At 43.5% G+C, this 20,146-nt stretch overlaps 1 protein-coding gene across 5 annotated transcripts in view; it reads left to right on the top strand.

Moving 5' to 3' along the window:
- Positions 1-19,329, top strand: part of LOC124014616 (zinc finger protein 17-like) — a 22,302-nt gene extending 2,973 nt beyond the window's left edge. Inside the window, exons 3-16 of one of the 5 annotated variants that reach the window (XM_046329833.1) lie at positions 1-8; positions 376-463; positions 544-641; positions 10,513-10,715; positions 10,865-10,954; positions 11,315-11,410; positions 11,515-11,625; positions 11,792-11,921; positions 15,240-15,442; positions 15,518-15,598; positions 15,992-16,087; positions 16,177-16,287; positions 16,458-16,578; positions 16,790-19,329. The exon at positions 1-8 is cut by the window's left edge and continues 52 nt beyond it. In XM_046329833.1, the coding sequence (XP_046185789.1) occupies positions 10,566-10,715; positions 10,865-10,954; positions 11,315-11,410; positions 11,515-11,625; positions 11,792-11,921; positions 15,240-15,442; positions 15,518-15,598; positions 15,992-16,087; positions 16,177-16,287; positions 16,458-16,578; positions 16,790-18,438 (2,838 nt within the window). In that variant the 5' untranslated portion in view covers positions 1-8; positions 376-463; positions 544-641; positions 10,513-10,565 and the 3' untranslated portion in view covers positions 18,439-19,329. Of the gene's footprint in view, positions 9-375; positions 464-543; positions 642-661; positions 796-9,619; positions 10,185-10,512; positions 10,716-10,864; positions 10,955-11,314; positions 11,411-11,512; positions 11,637-11,791; positions 11,922-12,330; positions 14,651-15,239; positions 15,443-15,517; positions 15,599-15,991; positions 16,088-16,176; positions 16,288-16,457; positions 16,579-16,789 lie in introns of those variants that run through there. The other 4 variants (XM_046329834.1, XM_046329832.1, XM_046329836.1 and 1 more) reach the window with 4 other exon arrangements.
- Positions 19,330-20,146: the final 817 nt, after the last annotated feature.

The following is a 20,146-nucleotide window of genomic DNA, read 5'->3' as shown; positions in this document are numbered from 1 at the left end:
CATGCTTTGTAAGTAGGAAAACCTGCAAAATCGGCAGTGTATCAAATACTTGTTCTCCCCAATGTATATGTGTATATTGTTATATGTATGTATGCATACTGTATAGATATATATATTTACAAAAAAACACAAAAAAAGACATCTCGTGCCCTACAGCTCCCCGGCCCAAAACTGCGCATGTGCACAATCTATTAGGTGTTGTAACATAACACTGCCGTAATACATTACTGCTTAGTAACAGCATAGTAACTAATATAGACAGATATAGATCACCGATGCTACACTCCTCCCCCCGTAGTGTTTAACTCCTAGACAACAAGGTAAATACTAATGCAATATCTGAACAATGCATTCTTAAATATTTCTCAACTAAAGGGTTAAAGCAGACCTTCCAGAGCCCAGCACAAATCCAGGGTATTATTCCGCCCCGAAGATGGAACTTGTGTCCAAATAACTAATCCAGGTAATGTCCTTTTTCTTTCTTTTTATCTAGGACATATTAAAGTGTTTGTTTGTTTTACTGTTCTTTACCTCCTGAAACAGCTCAACTCACAGGTCAAGCTTTGAGGTGCCCTTCACTGTCGAACAGGATATCTCCGCTCCTCCTGGGCTTCCTGTGGTGGGACAGGTTGAGGTGGAAGGTCAGGCTCTGTCTCTCCCATACGTCCACAGTCATGAGAATAGTCCCGGGGGTCGTTATTGTCCTTGTTCTCTCTGCATGTCTCTGCTGGGGCGTTGGACCAATAGCATATGATCCACATGAACATTGACATGGCGATAACCAACTTGGACGTGGTAAGTCAAAGTTTCTCTGCGTTGCAAGATCACACCTGAGGTCCACAGGTGCTTGGGGTGTCTGAAATCACATAGCATTACACTCGCTCCCTCTTTCATTCCCTGACGTCCTTTGAGTGTCTGTCATGAGCTTTCTTCTGCTGTAGCTGGTGCTTTGCCACAGTGTTTGACAAGTCTGGTTTCAACAATGTCAGGCAGGTACGTGGTTGGTGTTTCAGAAACAGTTCAGATAGTGTACGTTCCGTTACTGTGTGTGGTGTGTTATGGTAAGTAAACAGGAAACAGGGAAGCCTTTGGTGGGTGGGCACAGACTGAACCTTGAGTCCAGTCCAGGCCTTCTTAAAGGTTTGCACGGCTCTCTCCGCTGCTCCGTTTGATGCCAGATGGTAAGGTGGTGACAGGATACCCCTTACTCTGTTGTTCTTGAGAAACATTTCAGAATCGACGTGAAAGGAGGGCCATTGTCCGAGACGAACTCCTTGACTAGTCCAAAGGATGCAAACAGGTGTCTGAGAATATTGATGGTCTTCCATCCATTTGGAATGGACATCGACAACAAGGAAATGTTGCTTGTCATTCTCAGTGTAATACACATGGATGCATTCCCATGGTGTAGCAGCCCAGGACCATGGATGAAGAGGTGCAGTAGCAGGCTTGTTGCGAACAGCTTCACAGGTTGAGCAGTGGCTTACATGCTACTGAATGTCCTGAACCAGTCCAGGCCACCACAGATAACTGCGGGTGAGTGCTGCCATTCGAGTGATCCCTGGATGTCCCTCATACAAGACAGATAGCATTCTCCCCCTGAATTTGTGAGGTACTGCCACCCTTGATCCCCACAGAGCACATCCTTGATCAGTACACAACAGGTCTTTCTTGTTAATGAATGGACAAAGGTTATTGCTGTTAATGAAGGTTGGCCAGCCGGCCAATGTTAAGTCCAAGACTTTTGAAAGCACTGGGTATTTCCTCGTTTCCTCTGCTATGTCTGAAGCAGATATGGGCAGTTTGTCGATGAGAGAGATCTGGAAGACTGCTCTATCATCTTCACTGTCTGAGTCACTTTTGCATGGTAGTCTTGATAGTGCTTCGGCATTTAAGTGGTGACCGGATCATCTGTACTCAATATCGTAGTCATAGGCTAGCAGTATCAGTGCCCAACGTTGCATTCAAAGTGCAGCCAGGGTTGGTATGGCTGATTTTGGTCCCAGGATGGCCAACAGAGGCTTGTGATCTGTCAGCAGTTGGAACTTCTTTCAGTAGAGGTATTTGTGAAACTTCTTCAGTCTGAATATTATGCTCAGGGCTTCCTTCTCAATTTGAACATAATTTTTCTCACTTGGTGACAGAGTCCGTGATGCATATGCAATAGGGTGTCTCGTCACCTGACGGTAGAACATGTGACATGACGGCTCCTACTCCTTCATCTCTGTGTCGTAGTGGGAAAGCCTCTTGCTCTTTAGCAGACACTGTTTGCAAGTCTTGAATGCTTATTCCCATTCTGGAAGCCAATTCCACTTTGTATCGGCCTCCAGCAGTTCGTGAAGTGGATGCAACAATGTGGACAAGTTTGCCACAAACTTTCCGTAATAGTTCAGGAGCCCCAAAAATGACCTCAGCTCTGAGACATTTGTGGGTTCTGGTGCGTTTACGATTGTTTCCACCTTGCTGTTGGTTGGTTGCATGCCTTGTGCATCAATCTTGTATCCGAGATACTCCACTGAGTCCTGGAGAAACTCACACTTGCTGTGTTTCATTCTCACTCTGTATTTCTCCAGTCTTGACATCACTTTGTCCAGCACTACAAGGTGCTCTTCAATGGTTGGTGCTTGCACGAGGATGTCGTCCATGAAACACACAACATTGTCTATGCCGTCCAAGATCTAATCCATTGTGTGTTGGAATAGCGCTGGAGCTGTCGAGATTCTATAGGCCAAGTGATTGAATCTGAATAGCCCGTTGTGTGTATTGATGTTCAGATAGTGTTCTGACTCCGGATCCAGCTTCAGTTGCTGATAAGAGAATGACAGGTCCAGCTTACTGAAAACCTTCCCACCCGCTAGAGTGGCAAACAGATCTTCAGCGTTTGGTAGTGGATATTCCTCTGGTAGTATGCAGTGATTTACGGTGACCTTGTAGTCTCCACACGTTCTGACGGTCTTGTCTTTCTTTGGGACTACAACAATCGGAGCAGCCCAGTCGCTCCTTTCCACTTTTGTGATGATGTTATTCTTCTGTAGGCGGTCCAGTTCCTTCTCTACTGCTTCCTTAAGAGCATATGAAAGATAGGCTTGATTCCGTCTTGCACTCTGACTTTTACTAGTGAACTTTTCTTTCTCGCCGTAGGTAGCCATCTTTAAAAATATCTTTGTGCTTCTCCAGCATGTTAGTGAGTGTAGCCTGACTCACTGGTTTGTCATTTCTCAGACTAATGATTTCTCCCCAGTTCAGCTTGATGTTCTGTAACCAGTTTCTGCCTAGCAGGCTGGTATCTCTCCTTTAACAATGATAAGCGGTAGCGTCCACTCCTTCCCCTTATACCAGACTGGTACGTGGATCTGCCCCAACACAGGAATAGTGTCACCAGTGTATGGTGAAAGGCGGACGGAAGTTGGCTGAAGTGGGCACTCGTTCAGTTTTTCTTTGTAGATTCTCTCAGGAACAAGAGATACAGACGCTCCAGATTTCCAGCTAAGTCCATGTTGAGATAGATTCCATCTTTTTGTTGTTGAGCTGTGTACAATGTGAACAGTTACAATACTGATCCAGCTGTGCCTTCCTCTTCTTGTGCTGCGTCTGACACCTTGTGCGCTCTTGCTGTGCATTTTGGAGCTTTACATACTCTCTGTAAATGTCCAACCTTTCCACAATTGTGGAACTTTTCATTTTGGAATCGGCATTCACTGTGCTGATGATTATCTCTCCTACATCTGTAGCAACTTGGCTTAGTACTTTGTGATATAGGCTGCTGTGTTATTGTGTAGCCTTGAGGACGGGACTGAGAAAAGTGTGACTTTTGTGAGCCTCTTTCACCACGTGTGTCACTGACCTTGTGAAATCCTTTCTGACGATCTGCGTGTCCTGATAGCTCAATTGTATCCCTGTGGGCAAGCTGGAGTCCAAGTGCGACTTGTGAGACCACATAGAAACTTATCTCGGAGAGCATCATCAAGATGTTCAAGTTTGGGCTTGAAATGCCTTGAAAGAGTTTCAGTCAGTTCTGCATAGGTCAACTCCACTGCTTTATTTTGGTTCAATGAGACCTTTCAGCAATCCATATAATGCCTATTTTCGATGGGTTCAAATTGAACCATCAGATGGCAGTGTCGCTATTCTCGACTCCAATAGGCTTGCTACTTGGCAGCTCCCGAACACTGTACCTGCTAGCAGAGCTTAGAATAAACAGTCTTCTACTGGTGGAACAAAATTACTGACGATTTACATCATGGTACTGAGTTTCATTACTCACACAAAATTCTTCCCTTCAAGCAATGTCTGTTTAAAAGAAGCTTAATCACCTCATCGCCACTAATATTTGTGTTGTGGAGAAAACTACCAGACAGGAGACGGGAGTATAGTTAGTGTAGTTTAGTAAGAACATCTTGTGTCCTACAGCCCCCTGCCTAATAGTGTGCATGTGCACTATCTATTAGGTGTTGTAACATAACACTGCCGTAATACATTACTGCTTAGTAACAGCATAGTAACTAATATAGACAGATATAGATCACAATACTAAATTAGGTAAGGTTGGTTCCGACAGAACGCAGAAAATTAACACTGGCAGAGCAAGTGTGCAAAGTGTATAAATCATCCAGACATTTGTGTAGGCCTAAAAAGTATTTGTGTATTCAAGAGTAGGCCTATCCTGCGCTATAGGTTTTTACATTGTTTTTCATAGTCTACACGTCAAATTCCAGCACGCTAGGATTACTTTCTGACTCATGGCAACAACACTAACTGGATCACTGAGGTATAATAAGAACTGGGGACTGTGTCCAAGATTGTTGTTTTCAAGGTAATCTACTCACGTTCACATGTACCTCTTCATGGACCGTCTGTTACGGTTGCATCCTGTTTATATGGACAAACCACAGGAGTTTTGTGGCACCTTAATTGGGGAGGATGGTTGGGCGGGCTCGTGTTAATGGCTGAAGCGGAATTGGTGGAATGGTGTAAATACATGGAAGCCATGTGTTTGATATCATTCCATTCACTCCATTCCAGACATTATTATGTCCATGTAACGCTTTGTAGGTTAGCAGTAAAACCTTGAAATCAACCCTAGCCTTAACAGGAAGCCAGTGTAAAGAGTGTAGCTAGCCTGTGTAGCTAGCACTGGAGCAATATGATCAAATTTTGGGGTTCTGGTCAAGATTCTAGCAGCCGTATTTAGCACTAACTAAAGTTTATTTAGTGCTTTATCTGGGTAGCCGGAGAGTAGAGCATTGCATCACTCTAATCTAGAAGTGACAAAAGCATGGATTAGCTTCTCTGCATAAAAGGTTTCTGATTTTTGCAATGTTACAAAGATGGAAAATATGATATGTTTGTCTAAAGAGAGCTCAGGGTCCAGAGTAACGCAGAGGTCCTTCACAGTTTTATTTGAGATGATTGTAAAATCATCAAGATTAATTGTCAGATCAAACAGCGTATATCTTTGTTTCTTGGGACCTATAACTAGCATCTCTATTTTATCCAAGTTTTAAAGTAAAACATTTGCCGCCAACCACTTCCTTAAGTCTGAAACACAGGCTTCCAGGGTAGGCAATTTTGGGGCTTCACCATGTTTCATTGAAATGTACAGCTGTGTGTGGTCCGCATAGCAGTGAAAGTTGACATTGTGTTTCCGAATGACATCCCCAAGAGGTAAAATATATAGTGAAAACAATAGTGGTCATAAAACAGACCCTTGAAGAACACAGAAACGTACAATTGATTTGTCAGAGAAAAATCATCCAAAGAGAAAAACTGATATCTTTCCAACAGGTATGATCCAAACCAAGCAAGAACTTGTCCATGTAGACCAATTAGGGTTTCCAATCTCTCCAAAAGAATGTGATGATCGATGGTGACAAAAGCGGCACTAATGTCTTGGAGCACAAGGACAGATGCAGAGCCTTGGTCTGACGCCATTTAAAAGTAATTTACACCTTCACAAGTGCAGTTTCAGTACAATGATGGGGTCTAAAACCAGACGGGAGCCTTTCCTGTACATTATTTGTCTCTTGACCTCACCCTTTCCCAGTCCCCTCCCACTCACAAGGCAGGCAATACACTTGACTTCATCTTTATGAGAGGCTGTTCACCCACTAATCTCACTGCAACCCCCCTCCAGGTCTATACTTTGTTTCCTTTTCTGTCTCCATTTCCTCCAATTCTAGGAGGCTCTCTGCACTGCCAAAGCTGAATCTCTCTCCTCTGTTCTCATCCTCCTAGATCATTGGTTCCCAAACTGTTATAGTCCAGTACCCCTTCAAACATTCAACCTCCAGCTGCGTACCCACTCTAGCACCAGGGTCAGCGCATTATCAAATGTTTTTTTTGCCATCATTGTAAGCCTGCCACACACACACTATACGATACATCTATTAAACATAAGAATGAGTGTGAGTTTTTGTCACAACCTGGTTCGTGGGGAGTGACAAAGAGCTCTTATAAGATCAGGGCACAAATAATAATATAATAATAATCAATAATGTTGCTTTTTATTTAACCATCTTACATATTAAACCTTATTTGTTAATCGAAAATTATGAATAACTCACCACAGGTTAATGAGAAAGGATGCACATAACTCTGCAATGTTGGGTTGTATTGGAGAGTCTCAGTCTTAAATCATTTTCCTAACACAGTCCGTGCCTGTATTTAGTTTTCATGTGAGTGAGGGCCGAGAATCCACTCTCACATAGGTACGTGATTGCAAAGGGCATCAGTGTCTTAACAGTGCGATTTGCCAAGGCAGGATACTCAGAAATCTGGCAGCGGCTTCTGATTAAATTCAATTTTAACAGAACCGCTTGTTGCAATTTCGATGAGGCTCTCTTGTTCAGATATCGGTAAGTGGACTGGAGGAAAGGCATGAATGGGATAACGAATCCAGTTGTTTGTGTCATCAGTTTCAGGAAAGTACCTGCGTAATTGTGCACCCAACTCACTCAGGTGCTTCGCTATGTCACATTTGACATTGTCTGTAAGCTTGAGTTCATTTGTCTCTCAACAAAACGTGTCAATACTTTGCCCCTTCATAACCAGTGCACATTACCATGTTGTAAAAGCGTTACATGGTCGCTGCCCATATCATTGCATAGTGCAGAAAATACCCAAGAGTTCAGGGGCCTTGCTTTAACAAAGTTAACCATTTTCACTGTAGTGTCCAAAACATCTTTCAAGCTGTCAGGCATTCCCTTGGCAGCACCGCCTCTCGGTGGATGCTGCAGTGTACCAAAGTGGCGTTGGGAGCAACTGCTTGCACGCGCGTTACCACTCCACTATGTCTCCCTGTCATGGCTTTTGTTCCATCAGTACAGATACGAACATGAGCAGCAGCTAGGTTTGGCTACATATGGACCGTTAGTGGAATATCTGCAAGAGATTAATGGTTAATGTGATTGGATGTTAATTATTTGACTAGGCTACATGTATTTGACATTGTGTTGTTATTTCGCTGAACACTAGATGGTTAGTTTAATTTGGGGCAGTGAAACGAGGCTACTCAGGTGAGAAAAAAAACCTCACACAAATGTATAGCCCTGTTGGAAAATATAAATGGACTGTTTTTAAATGTGAATCACAGTTTTATTTGGCATACCCCTGATGGCATTGCGCATACCCCTGGTCATACCCCAGTTTGGGAATACCTGTCCTAGATCTATCCTCTTCCTTCGAAACCGTGAACCATGAGATCCTCCTCTCCACCCTCTGAGAATTGGGCATCTCAGGCTCTGTACACTCTTGAATTGCATCTTACCTGGCAGGCCGCTCATACCAGGTGACATGCAGACGATCTTTGTCTGCACCACATACTCTCACTACCGATGTCCACCAGGGCTTGGTTCTGGGCCCTCTTCTGTCTATACACCAAGTCACTCGGCTCTGTCATACCCTTACATGGTCTCTCATATCATTGCTATGCGGATGACACTCAACTACTTTTCTCCTCCATCCCTTCTGACACCCAGGTGGCAACACGCATCTGCCCCTCCCTACCTTCAGGCTATGCTCAAACCCTACACCCCAAACCGAGCACTCCATTCTGCCACTTCTGGTCTCTTGGCCCATCCACCCCTACGGGAGAGCAGCTCCCAATCAGACTTGTCCAAGCTCTTCTCTGTCCTGGCACCCCAATGGTAGAACCGGCTTCCCCCTGAAGCTAGGACAGTAGAGGCCTTGCTCATCTCCCGAAAAACATCTGAAACTCCACCTCCACAATTAGTATTTTAAATGCCTTTTGTGAACATCTGTGGTATAGTCTTACCGTAATATTTTGTATAGCCTTGACACTGACCTTGCTGAATGCTACTTTATAGAGGGAAAATGTACTTACTATGACTGTGATATGTGGTCCCACCTAGCTATTTTAAGATGAATGCTCTAACTATAAGTCGCTCTGGATAAGGGCATCTACTAAATTACAAAAATGTAAATATAAACAAATATGTGTCATTGTTAACGTTCAGACAATTGTTCATACATCATGAATACATACAGGTGAATTACTTTTATACTATTAAGTATGGTAACGTAAACTCACTGCATTCCGTACAAAGAAAACTAATTGGACTGTAGCGACTGCGTTGACGTCAAAATCGGGGGTGTGAAGTAGGTTTCTATTGAAGGGTTGATCGACATGGTAATGGCTCTATAGTATTGGAGAAAAGTTGATAAAACTGACCCTCCGTTACATCGTGGCGTGTCGTTACGTACAGCAAGCATAAAGCAACTATTTCTGTCTTACAATCTCTCTCCACCAGGTGTAGCACTTCTATCATCTTTTTAAAACAAGAATTGGACAGTGACGGGGGTAAGGGGGGGATACCAAGTCATTTTTTGCATCATCATTGCATGCGATCATCATTCTCAAAGCCGCTGTTTACTTCTAAGATCACTTTAGCACCGCCCTAAAAACGGATGCAAATTTGACACAAACCATCAAATGGGTATGTAATGACACATTGATATCAAAATATTTACCCCTGATACCAACCTTGGTAGAGCATCCCACTGGAAGCTAAATAGCTCATTATTAAATAATGATATAGTTACATTTGAGGTTAAAGATCTGCTCTCACACTTTTGGGAAAGGGCTTGTGAAGAAAAATCTTATTGCAAGAACTGGGAGTTCTTTAAATGTGAGGTGTCCAAATACCTTAGAAAATATGGTAGTAATCTTGCCAAGACCTGAAGAGCTGAGGAGGAAAAGGTGATCATTAAGATAACTTCCCTTTCTCAGAGGTCCCCAGCCAACCTCTCCGGGGAGGAGAAGATGGAACTAGGAGAAAATGGATTGAGGAGGGAGAACAGAATGTATCCTATTTCTCTAGACTTTAAAATTTCACTCTAAAAATAACACTATCCATAAGTTAAACATTGATGGTGTTATTACAGATGACCAAAAAATTAATCGCTAAATCCTGTAGCAATTTTTACAGAAAATTGTATAGCTCAACGTATTTTCAGGAATCCACAGATATGTTTTTTAACTCACTGAATAATGTTCACTCTATCAGTGATATCGAATCTAAACAGTGTGATGAACCCATCGAAGTTGAAGAGATTATAGTCTTTCAAACATCTAAAGAACAATAAATCACCAGGTGTTGATGGAATTACATCAGAATTTTACAAATTATTTTCTGAACAAGTAGCTCCCTTCCTATTTTAAGTATTTTTAGAGAGTATTAAAAACAATGTTCTCCCTCCTACAGTGAGTCAGGGGTTAATAACACTGATATCTAAGCCTAAAAAAGAAGTGCTTGCTCATCAATAACTGGCGTCCAATTTGTCTTCTTAATAATGACTATAAGATATTAGCCTTACTACTTGCAAAAATAATTAAAGAGGTCCTGAATTCAATACTGGAAGTATTGCGTTTTTGGGGCGCTAAAATAAGGGCAATTGTACGGACCAAGGCGATGTAGAAGTTTACGTTACTCTTATATTTACATTTTCCCGAAACCTTGACCCGGAAGTGCTTTTTTAGTGTTGCTCACGACACACTAATTACTTTCTGGATGTACCGTTGTTGTTGCCATTTCCACATTTATTAATTTTTATTGCATGTTGATATACTGCTGTATGTTGTTAGATTTGTTGTTTGTTATCCATACATACATTTGATAACAACTTTTCCATCATGGACAAACGAGTCAAAGCTTCTGTCAGTACGGGTAAGGCAGTTTTTTTTCCTTAACTGTCTATGCTATTTACCCCGGCTAACGTTAGCTAGAGTAGCTCAAATTAAATCTACAGGCAGCCCTAAGTGAACTGTAAAGTAATTTACTAGTATAGCTAACTACATTCATTTCATGTTAATGTCATGTTGGCTTTCTTTCTAAATGTAGCTATATTGCTGCTAAATATATTAAAGCCAAAGAGTATAACGCCCATCTGTGTGATAGTCTTATCATAATATTTTGTATAGCCTTGATGTTGTAGACAACCATTTTTTATGCAACTACTGCCTAACATTTTTTCGGTTCTCTCTTCTTTCCATAGGTCCCCGTCTTCCTCTCTCCTCTTTGCGACTATTGGTTTCTCCCCTGCGGCTGATGTATTCATTTGTATGGCATGTGGTGAATCAACGCAATGTGATGCACTATGGGAAGGTCGAGGAGTTTGTAACTGTGGTGACTGAAGCTGTTCCAAAGTTGCTGAGTTACAAACAGAGGGCTCAACTCATCCTGGGCCTGAGAGCAAGGGTGAGTGTTATGTTGTGTGGTCATGGGAGGGGTGGTTTATTATGCTTTGATTGACACATTTGTATCAATGCCAGTAGAAACTAGATGTGTGTAAGGTGGGCGGGGAAGATGCAAGTTTACTCAATATCGCAATGATTCCCATTATTTAGATGATCTTGGAGATGTTCCGCAAGGGTTGTCCACCTAACCCTCAGGCCATCCAAAGTCTCCTGGGAAACATGAACATCAGTGCATCAGGGGTAAGTACCTTTTTCTCTCTCCTGCATATGTAACCGTGTAACTTTAGTCCGTCTCCTCGCCGGGCTCGAACCAGGGACCCCCTGCACACATCAACAACAGTCACCCACGAAGCATCGTTACCCATCGCTCCACAAAAGCCGCGGCCCTTGCAGAGCAAGGGGAAGCACTACTTCAAGGTCTCAAAGCGAGGGACGTCACCGATTGAAACTCTATTAGCGCGCACCACCGCTAACTAGCTAGCCATTTCACATCGGTTACACATACATTCAAAGTGTGTAACAGCTACTCATTTTAATAGCTTAATTCAGATAACCAGAAAAGTTATGCTTGTATCAAATTATTCACATTCTGTGTTACAGCAGCAAGATGTGGAAGTGGAGGAGTCGCAGGCTAACTTTGTGTCGCTGGTCCAAACCCTTTTGAAAAACCCTTATGAGAGGAAGCACTTCTTCCAGGTTTGACATACTTCCTCTCTCTTCATTTCTTCTGACTTGCATTTAGCGGCTCGTCATTCAGGTAGGTTCTCTTATAGACACTGTCACTCTTTCCTTCCCTGTAGGAGGAGTTCCATACACAGTATGGCTCCAAGTATGACACAGCACTGCAGGCCCTTGTGGGAGGCTTGGTCTTCAGACTGGAACAACTGTTATCTGTGCCAGATCTCTCCCAGGTATTGAACTGGTAAATGACAAGTCTATAACTAGTGGTTCACTGATCATACCTAAATTCTGTCATTATTAGATAACAATTTATGTCACATGCCATATTATTGTCTTTATCTCACATGCTAAGCCACCTCCCTTTTGCTGATCTTTGGTTCTTCCTCTCCTTCTCAGATAGCATCTATGATCAGTGCTGACCCCTCTGACCTGGAGGAGTGTGGGCAGTCTATGTCTGACCCTGAGCAGCTGAAGATCCTCCTCCATCACCAGAAATTGCTAAATAAAACCCAGTTCAACAGAAATGGTAGGCTTGAAAACAGTCCATAGGAAGCTTTGGAGTCTCTACTTGAATCATTATCTGTTATCCTCCCTGTGTATGTACAGTACATTTATAAACAGCTAGACAAAGAACATTACAAGTTTACAAAACCTTAAATAAAAAGATGCAAAAGCTAAACTTAAGGACGGAAGGCATAGAAATAGCATGCATAGGACCAAAATACCACTTTTCAGACTTGCTTACAATGAGAAAGACAAATTTATAACTCACATTTCTATGTACATTTGGTTGGGTCGTACACAAAGCTACATACGGGACCTTTCAGTTCATTATGAACCATTTAATGATTTTTTAAAAACAGGAATATATATAAAAAGCCTAGTCTTCTTAATGTAAAGTACTTCAATATTTTTCATATTTTATTTTTTCTCAGTACCTCTCACTTCTTCGGTGGGTGACTGTGTGCTGTCCTCGCTGTCCTTCCGCCTCGCTTGTGGAATGCCATCAATGGAGCCAGATTTTGACAAGCCATCAGAATCATTAGAAGCCGCTCTAAGTGTCATGAACCCTGCCTCCTTCAGTGACCTGGAGGATTTGGGAATGATGTCAGATGACTCGCCCCACGCTGGAGAAGATAGTACTCTGCAGAGAGAAGAGGGTGCCAAGGATAACGGAAGTGGGGTGAAAAATGCAGTGTGTGACAGTGAAGAAGACGATGCACTGCCAGAGAGCCCGTCTAGTCCTCAAGGTGTTAGCGGACTAGTGGGAGGGTCACCATCAAAAGGGGCACCAACAGTAAGGAGTATGCTGCCAACAGAGAGACACCAACCGCTTGTATCACTGATGAGTAGTTCCTTCACCAAATCCTCTCCTTCACAGATAGTCAAATTAGTCATCCCTGCCACGGTCACCATTGGGAACCAACCGGGTAACCCACCGGTCAAAGTAGCGAGTTTCCACCAGTGGGTCTCCCACATTGCAAGTAACTCGATCTCGCTCCCTTCCTTGCCACCCCTTCCACAAAACAATGATGTAGACAAGGAGATCCGGTCAGGTGACACATGTCTTGGAAGCAGTGTGTTAATTGGGGGTCAGGAAACAGAAGCCAATCTCTTTGAGAGGGCTTTTATCCGAAGGAGATGGGCGCCCAAGCCACAAAGAATAACGGTACCCTCGAAGAGGAAAATCCCTGAGGCAACCATAATTTGCCAGGAGTGTGGGAAGAGTTTTGTCTATCCGTCTCAGCTGGAAAATCACCTCCGCATTCACACAGGAGAGAAACCGTTCAAGTGCACTGAGTGTGGCAGGGCCTTCAGGTCCTTAGGAGGCATGACCACTCATATGAAAAATCACTCTGAAGCGCGGCCATTTAAGTGTAATGAGTGTGACAAGGGCTTTCGGAAAAAGGCTGACCTGAAGAAGCATCAGCTCATCCACATGGGTGCGAAACCACATAAATGCACCATCTGTGGAAAGGGCTTCAGCCAAGCATTCTATTGCAGAATACACATCCAGTCTCATGCAAGTGAAAATAACTTTCCCTGCACTCATTGTTCGAAGAGATTCCCAACCCAATACAAGCTGTCTGTCCACGAGCGCTGGCACACCATGGAGCGCCCGTTCATCTGTGAGCAGTGTGGGATGCGCTTCTTTCATCCCAGTGGGCTGAAGAGGCACATGGGCTATCACATTGGGAACCGCCCGTTCCTGTGTGCCCAGTGTGGAAAGACTTTTGTTTATGAGTTTGACCTGAAGAAACACCAAAGGGACCATGGCCCCAAGCCCAAGATCCCATGCCCTGTCTGTCAGAAGGTGTTTGGCAGCAACGGACTCATCAAGGCCCACATGTTTACGCACACCTCTGTAAAACCTTACCGATGTGACATATGCGACAAGACCTTTAAACAGAGCAGCAGCTTGAGCAGTCACAAACGGCTGCACACGGGTGAACGGCCTTACCACTGCGACATGTGTGGGAAGACATACAAGCTGAATCAGCACCTGAAGGAGCACATAATTATCCATCACACGGCGGAAGGGCACCCCTGTGGCCAGTGTGGAAAGGTCTTCAAGTTACCACGTCTTCTGAAGGCGCATGAGCGGTTGCACTCAGGGGAGCGATCTGAGCAACCAAGGAAATACAGTCACACCAGCCTTCGCAGGAGATGTTCCTCCAAAATGAGTTGATTTTCTGCACATTGGCTGCCTTCCACACACACTGACTGGGATGCTATTTTTAATGTCCTGACAAATTGCCAATAGCTGTAATAATATTCCTCATTTTTTTGTTGTAGATTTTGGACCATTTTGGACCATAATTCAGGATATCCTAAATAGACAGAACACTGAAAAATAGTATAATGTCTGGCTTAGTTAATGCAGCAACAAACATGTCTCCTGTTAAATAATAATTTGTGATTGTGTCATTAAAACGTATTTATTTGTTGTTTTTTTGTATAGGTTGAAATTCTAATGACATAAGATGTAAATTGACAGCTACTCACTAATCTCTTTCTGAGAGTAGTCAATGATTGCCGGAAGCCTTTACAAAAAATATGCACAACATTTGATGTTGGATAAAGGCAAATAGTCACAATTGTGTGCCACTACTCATTTGTTTTGCTATTTTATTCACAGCAAGGGAAACCAAATGTATGCTGGAACGGTTCTGTGTGATTACTCTTTATAATACATTTAAAGTGTATTAAGCCACAAAATAAAAATTCATACTCAACCAAATATATACAGAAAAATGATGAAATGTGTGTTTTAATCTCAAATGTAATTTCAAGAAAAGATCAGTAGGATTCAATTGCGGCTCTTATTCCAGGACGATAGGTGGCAGTAATGATCTTATGCTGCCAATCTTATTGTTAATAGTCTGGTCAAAACTGTTCTGGTTTTGGTTCCGTTTACATCTGTTGTCGCCATTTTCATAAATCGTTAGTAAAGTTGGTGATAGCTATCTATCATGCTAGTTACCTTTACTGTTAGATTTCTACCTATCGTACATATTTGGTAACATTCCGGCATGGACAAACGAGTCAAGAAGAGGACAGCCATTACGGGTAGGTTACATTATACGACACTTGCTAACCATGTATTAGCAATCTAACCAATTTGACAAATGTGCACCTGGCTACAGACCCAAGTCACTGCAGTGCAGAGCGCTAGCTATCTAGCGACTATCTTCAATGGATAACTTAGTGTAAAACTAATGTCTATTTCGGCATGCCTTCTAAATGTAAGTTGGTTAGCCATGTTGCTGGAGGTATTTGTTGCTAAAGAACCTAGAGGATGAAGCCACACACCCTAACATGTTGTTCTATCGTCTTGCTATAGCTCCCCCACTTCCTCTCTCCTCTTTGCGACTATTGGTTTCTCCCCTGCGGCTGATGTATTCATTTGTATGGCATGTGGTGAATCAACGCAATGTGATGCACTATGGGAAGGTCGAGGAGTTTGTAACAGTGGTGACTGAAGCTGTTCCAAAGTTGCTGAGTTACAAACAGAGGGCTCAACTCATCCTGGGCCTGAGAGCAAGGGTGAGTGACATGATATGTGGTTTTGACACATTTGTGTATTAGAAAAATCATATAATTTTTGTCCCATTATTTTAGATGATCTTGGAGCTGTTCCGCAAGGACCCACCCAACCTTCAGGACATCCAACGTCTCCTGGAAAAGATGAACATCTTGGGAGTAAGAATATTTCTCTCTTGTGTGGAAATTCCGCCCCATACCAGTGAACAACTCACACCTGTAACACAGCATACAAAAAGATTTCTGTCAATACCATTCTCGGACGACTACTTAAAAGAGAGTAACATTTGCACATTTAGTCTGGTTTGAAAATAGCCTTTAGCTCTGTGGTGTAAAAATCTGAGGGTACTGGATAAGTGTAAACGACATAAGTGTTAACACCTAGTGGGGGTTGTGGGAGCTTTTGGCCATCTGTCTTGCTTTGCTGTCACTCATCTGATTCCTTAGATCTGCAAAGGGCAAACATGGATAAGGTAAAGAGATAAAAAGTTGTTTTCAGGTTGGACTTATGACTTCTACAAACCCTGTCACCCCTACACATCCTGATTACAGCAGCAAGATGCAGAAGTGGAGGAGTCACAGGCTAACTTTGTGGCGCTGGTCCAAACCCTGCTGAAAAACCCTTACGAGAGGAAGCACTTCTTCCAGGTTCGGCACACTTTCTCCCTTTCCTCTCACACTGTCCACTTTGTCATTTCAAAGACACTGACTTAAACTTATTGTTTCCTTCCCTGTAGGAGGAGTTCCATACACAGTATGGCTCCAAGTATGACACAGCACTGCAGGCCCTTGTGGGAGGCTTGGTCCTCAAACTGGAACGACTGCTATCTGTGCCAGATCTCTCCCAGGTAATGAACTGTTACACAACAAGTCTATGACTAACAATTCACCAATCATATCTAATGTTGACATTGTTAGACAACTTTATACGTGCCAACACATTTCATGTTGTTGTTTATCCTGCGCATTCTAAGAAACCCCCTGGATGCTGATCTTAGCTTCTACCTCTCCTTCTCAGATAGCGTCCATTATCAGTGCTGCCCCCTCTGACCTGGAGGAGTGTGGACAGTCTGTGTCTGACCCTGAGCACCTGAAGATCCTCCTCCAGCACCAGAACCTGCTAAATAAGATTCAGTTTGGTAGGCTTACTTTACTTTAAGTAGAATTATCAACAGCTGAACAAAGTACAATGTAGTTTTCCCCAAACTCTCATGGATCACTTTGAACTAGCCGTATTTACAGGAATGTGAAATAGTTTTTCAATGGTATTAATGTCAACATACTCATTCCTAGGCTTTCACAATCAACCAATCAGAATGTCATTTTTCTATATTTGTCCCTTTCTCTCAGTACCTGTCACGACTTCGGTGGGTGACTGTGTGCTGTCCTCGCTGTCCTTCCGCCTCGCTTGTGGAAGGCCATCAATGGAGCCAGATTTTGACGAGCCATCAGAATCATTAGAAGGCGCTCTAAGCGTCATGAACCCTGCCCCCTTCAGTAACTTGGAGGATCTGGGAATGATGTCAGATGACTCTGACCATGCTGGAGAAGATGAGGATGTACTGCCAGAGAGCGCCGTGGTCTGCTCTAGTCCTCAAGGTGTTAGTGGACTGGTGGGAGGGGCACCATCAAAAGGGGCACCAACAGTAAGGAGTATGCTGCAAACGATGAGACAGCAACAGCTTGTATCACTGATGAATACTTCCATCACTGAAGCCTCTCCTTCACAGATAGTCATCCCTGCCACGGATAACCAGCCGGTCGAGCTGACGAGTGTCGACCAGTGGGTCCCCCATATTGCCAGTTACACTTTATCGCTCCAGTCCTTGCCACCCCTTCCACAAAACGATCATTTGGACAAGGAGATGGAGTTGGCCGACACAGGGCTCGGGAGCAGTGTGGTGATCGGGGGTCAGGAAACAGAGGTCGATCTCTTTGAGAGTTCCATTATCCAAAGGAAGAGGGTGCAAAAGCCACTACGAGTAGCGTGCTCTAAAAAGAGAGAACCTGCAACCAACTCCTGCCAAGAGTGTGGGAAGCGTTTTCTGTCTCGGGGACGGCTGGAGGATCACCTCCGCATACACACCGGAGAGAAACCTTTCAAGTGCACCGATTGTAGCAGGTTCTTCAGGACGTCGGCACTCCTGACCAACCATATGAAAATTCACTCTGATGTGCGGCCCTTTAGCTGTGACGAGTGCGGCAAATGCTTTCGGAGAAAGGTTGGCCTTCAGAATCACCATCGCGTCCACACGGATGCGAGACCATACAAATGCACCATATGTGGAAAGGGCTTCACGCAGGTACAGTACTGCAAACGACACATGGATTGTCATACAAGTGAGAATACCTATTTCTGCACTCATTGTCCGAAGAGCTTCCCAACCCAATTCCAGCTGTCCTCCCACCAGCGCTGGCACACCACGGACCGCCCGTACGCCTGTGAGCAGTGTGGGTTGCGCTTCTTTATGCCAAGCTTGTTAAAGAGACACATGGGCTACCACATCGGGAACCGCCAGTTCCTGTGTGCCCAGTGCGGAAGGACCTTTGTCTATGAGTTTGACCTAAAGAGACACCAAAAAGACCATGACCCCAGTCCCAAACTCCCCTGCCCTGTCTGCCAGAAGATGTTTGGCAACAACAGCCTACTCCAGGCCCACGTACGCAGGCACTCTTCAGAGAAACCTTACAGATGCGACATATGCGACAAGACCTTTAAAGACAGCGGGGGCCTCCGCATACACAAGCGGGGGCTGCACTCGAACGAACGCCCTTACAGCTGCGACGAGTGTGGGAAGACCTACAAACTACACACGCACCTGAGGGAGCACAAGTTTAAACACACAGGGGAGGGCCACAGCTGTGGCCAGTGTGGAAAAGCCTTCAGGTACCTGCGTCTCCTGAAGTTGCACGAGCGGTCGCACTCCGAGCCATCTGAGCTCACGCTGCGAAACAGTCACACCAGCCGTCGCAGGAGACATTCCTCCAAAAGGAGTTGATTTTCCTCACATGTTCACACCTTTCACTGTGGCTACAGTAATATACAATAGTATTCAACTTTGTCACAAGTCCATGTCGTTAGCTGTAGGGTCGTTATGTAGGGCAGCCCAGGGTTCCTCTGTGTGGTCGTAGGAATGCTGCATTATCCCACCATTCCCCATTCTGTCATATCTCTGTGGTGCAGAGGGGCGACATGATGGGAGATGGTGAGATAATTGACTTGAACGGAGAAGAGGGTCTCTGCTGTTCAGGACTGTTGCTCACTGAGTTTAGCTTCCTCCCTCTATGATCCTCCCTTCCTCTGATCAGACATACTGGGACTATACAAACCCTTATTACATGATACACAGCATATCAAGTACAGGGTCCAAAGTTGTTTCAAGTCATGGAATGTCATACATGGTCTATTTTGGGAGGTAGCAGCATTGCAGTCCTAACAGCCATGCCGGTTGTGTGTCTGAAGGCTCCCAGAATCTGTGGACCGGCAATTCATAAAGTGAATCTGTGGACCTATGTTCAGTGAGGTGTGTTCGGTAAACCTGTGAAACATCCTCCACTGTCAGGTACAGGATGCTCTCAAGAGAACATGGTTTTAATCTGTCGATTTGGATCAGGATTGGGGGTCAATTACTCTTTAATTCAGGATCTTCCTATTAGAAAATAATTTCAGTTACTCCAACCCTGATTTGGGTAGTGTCATGGCTTCTCCCGCAGTATAATCAGCAGAGTGATTCAGATTCACTATTTAATAGTCACATGTACAGGGTTGCAGGTGTAATTGCGGATACAGTGAAAATCTTAGGGTCCAAACTTCAACAGAGTGTAGTTCTTCAATTTGTGCTTCTTGTTCTATCGCAATGTTCTTGTTTAATTAAAAAGCTTAAAGGCTACATGAATTTGTGTTGCTTATTTTGGAATTAAACGGTCTCTGAAGAAGTATGTGCCACACATAGGTGTTATGGCCATGCTGGAGTTGTCATTGATATTTTTTTTAATGAATCATGGCATTTTATCAGGTGAATGTCAGTTTGCCTCATCAGTCTTTTGATATCAACAACATTTTGTGGTAAGCAATACACTAAGTTAATATTGTTTTTTATAATAATAGCTAACAAGATTGCAACAGATGTCTAGTTTTTCTGTGTGAAATGTTGGATCACTCCAAATTATGATCTACTGACATCTGTTTTTGAATGTGTTTCACACATTTCTCTGGCAAACAAAAGTCAACAAAACTACACTTGCAGTCAACAAAACTACTAAGAACCTGTGCACACACAAATGTATTATTCTGGAAAGTGTAAGCATCTACCTGTGAGGGAAATCTAATAGGCTAGCTCATACATTCTTTAGTTGTGCATGGCGAAGAAGAGTTACAGTACCCTACTGTTCTGCAATGCAGGTCCGACTGAATTCAAGCCGTCTTTTGTGAAAATTTAACAGATTACATTTTGATCTTGTTGAATGTTGTTCTCCGACTCACAATCCCACACTCCATCTTTTTGTTTAATCTCATGTCATTCCTCATGCCTTGTGGTCCTAAGAGGAAGAGCAGTGAGTCTGATAGCCATTTATTTTGAAATCATAAAAAGTATGTATTCGTAATAAATAAACACTTACACGACTTAAATGGTTATAACCATGAATGCAATCACATGCATTCCTCATACGAACAAAAGGTCAGGATTCAATTAAATCAACAGTAGG

The sequence above is a fragment of the Oncorhynchus gorbuscha genome, linkage group LG25 (assembly GCF_021184085.1).
Source record: "Oncorhynchus gorbuscha isolate QuinsamMale2020 ecotype Even-year linkage group LG25, OgorEven_v1.0, whole genome shotgun sequence".
Classification (NCBI taxonomy): domain Eukaryota; kingdom Metazoa; phylum Chordata; class Actinopteri; order Salmoniformes; family Salmonidae; genus Oncorhynchus; species Oncorhynchus gorbuscha.
Note: the sequence above shows the minus strand (reverse complement) of the source record. Positions and strands in the feature narration are given on the sequence as shown.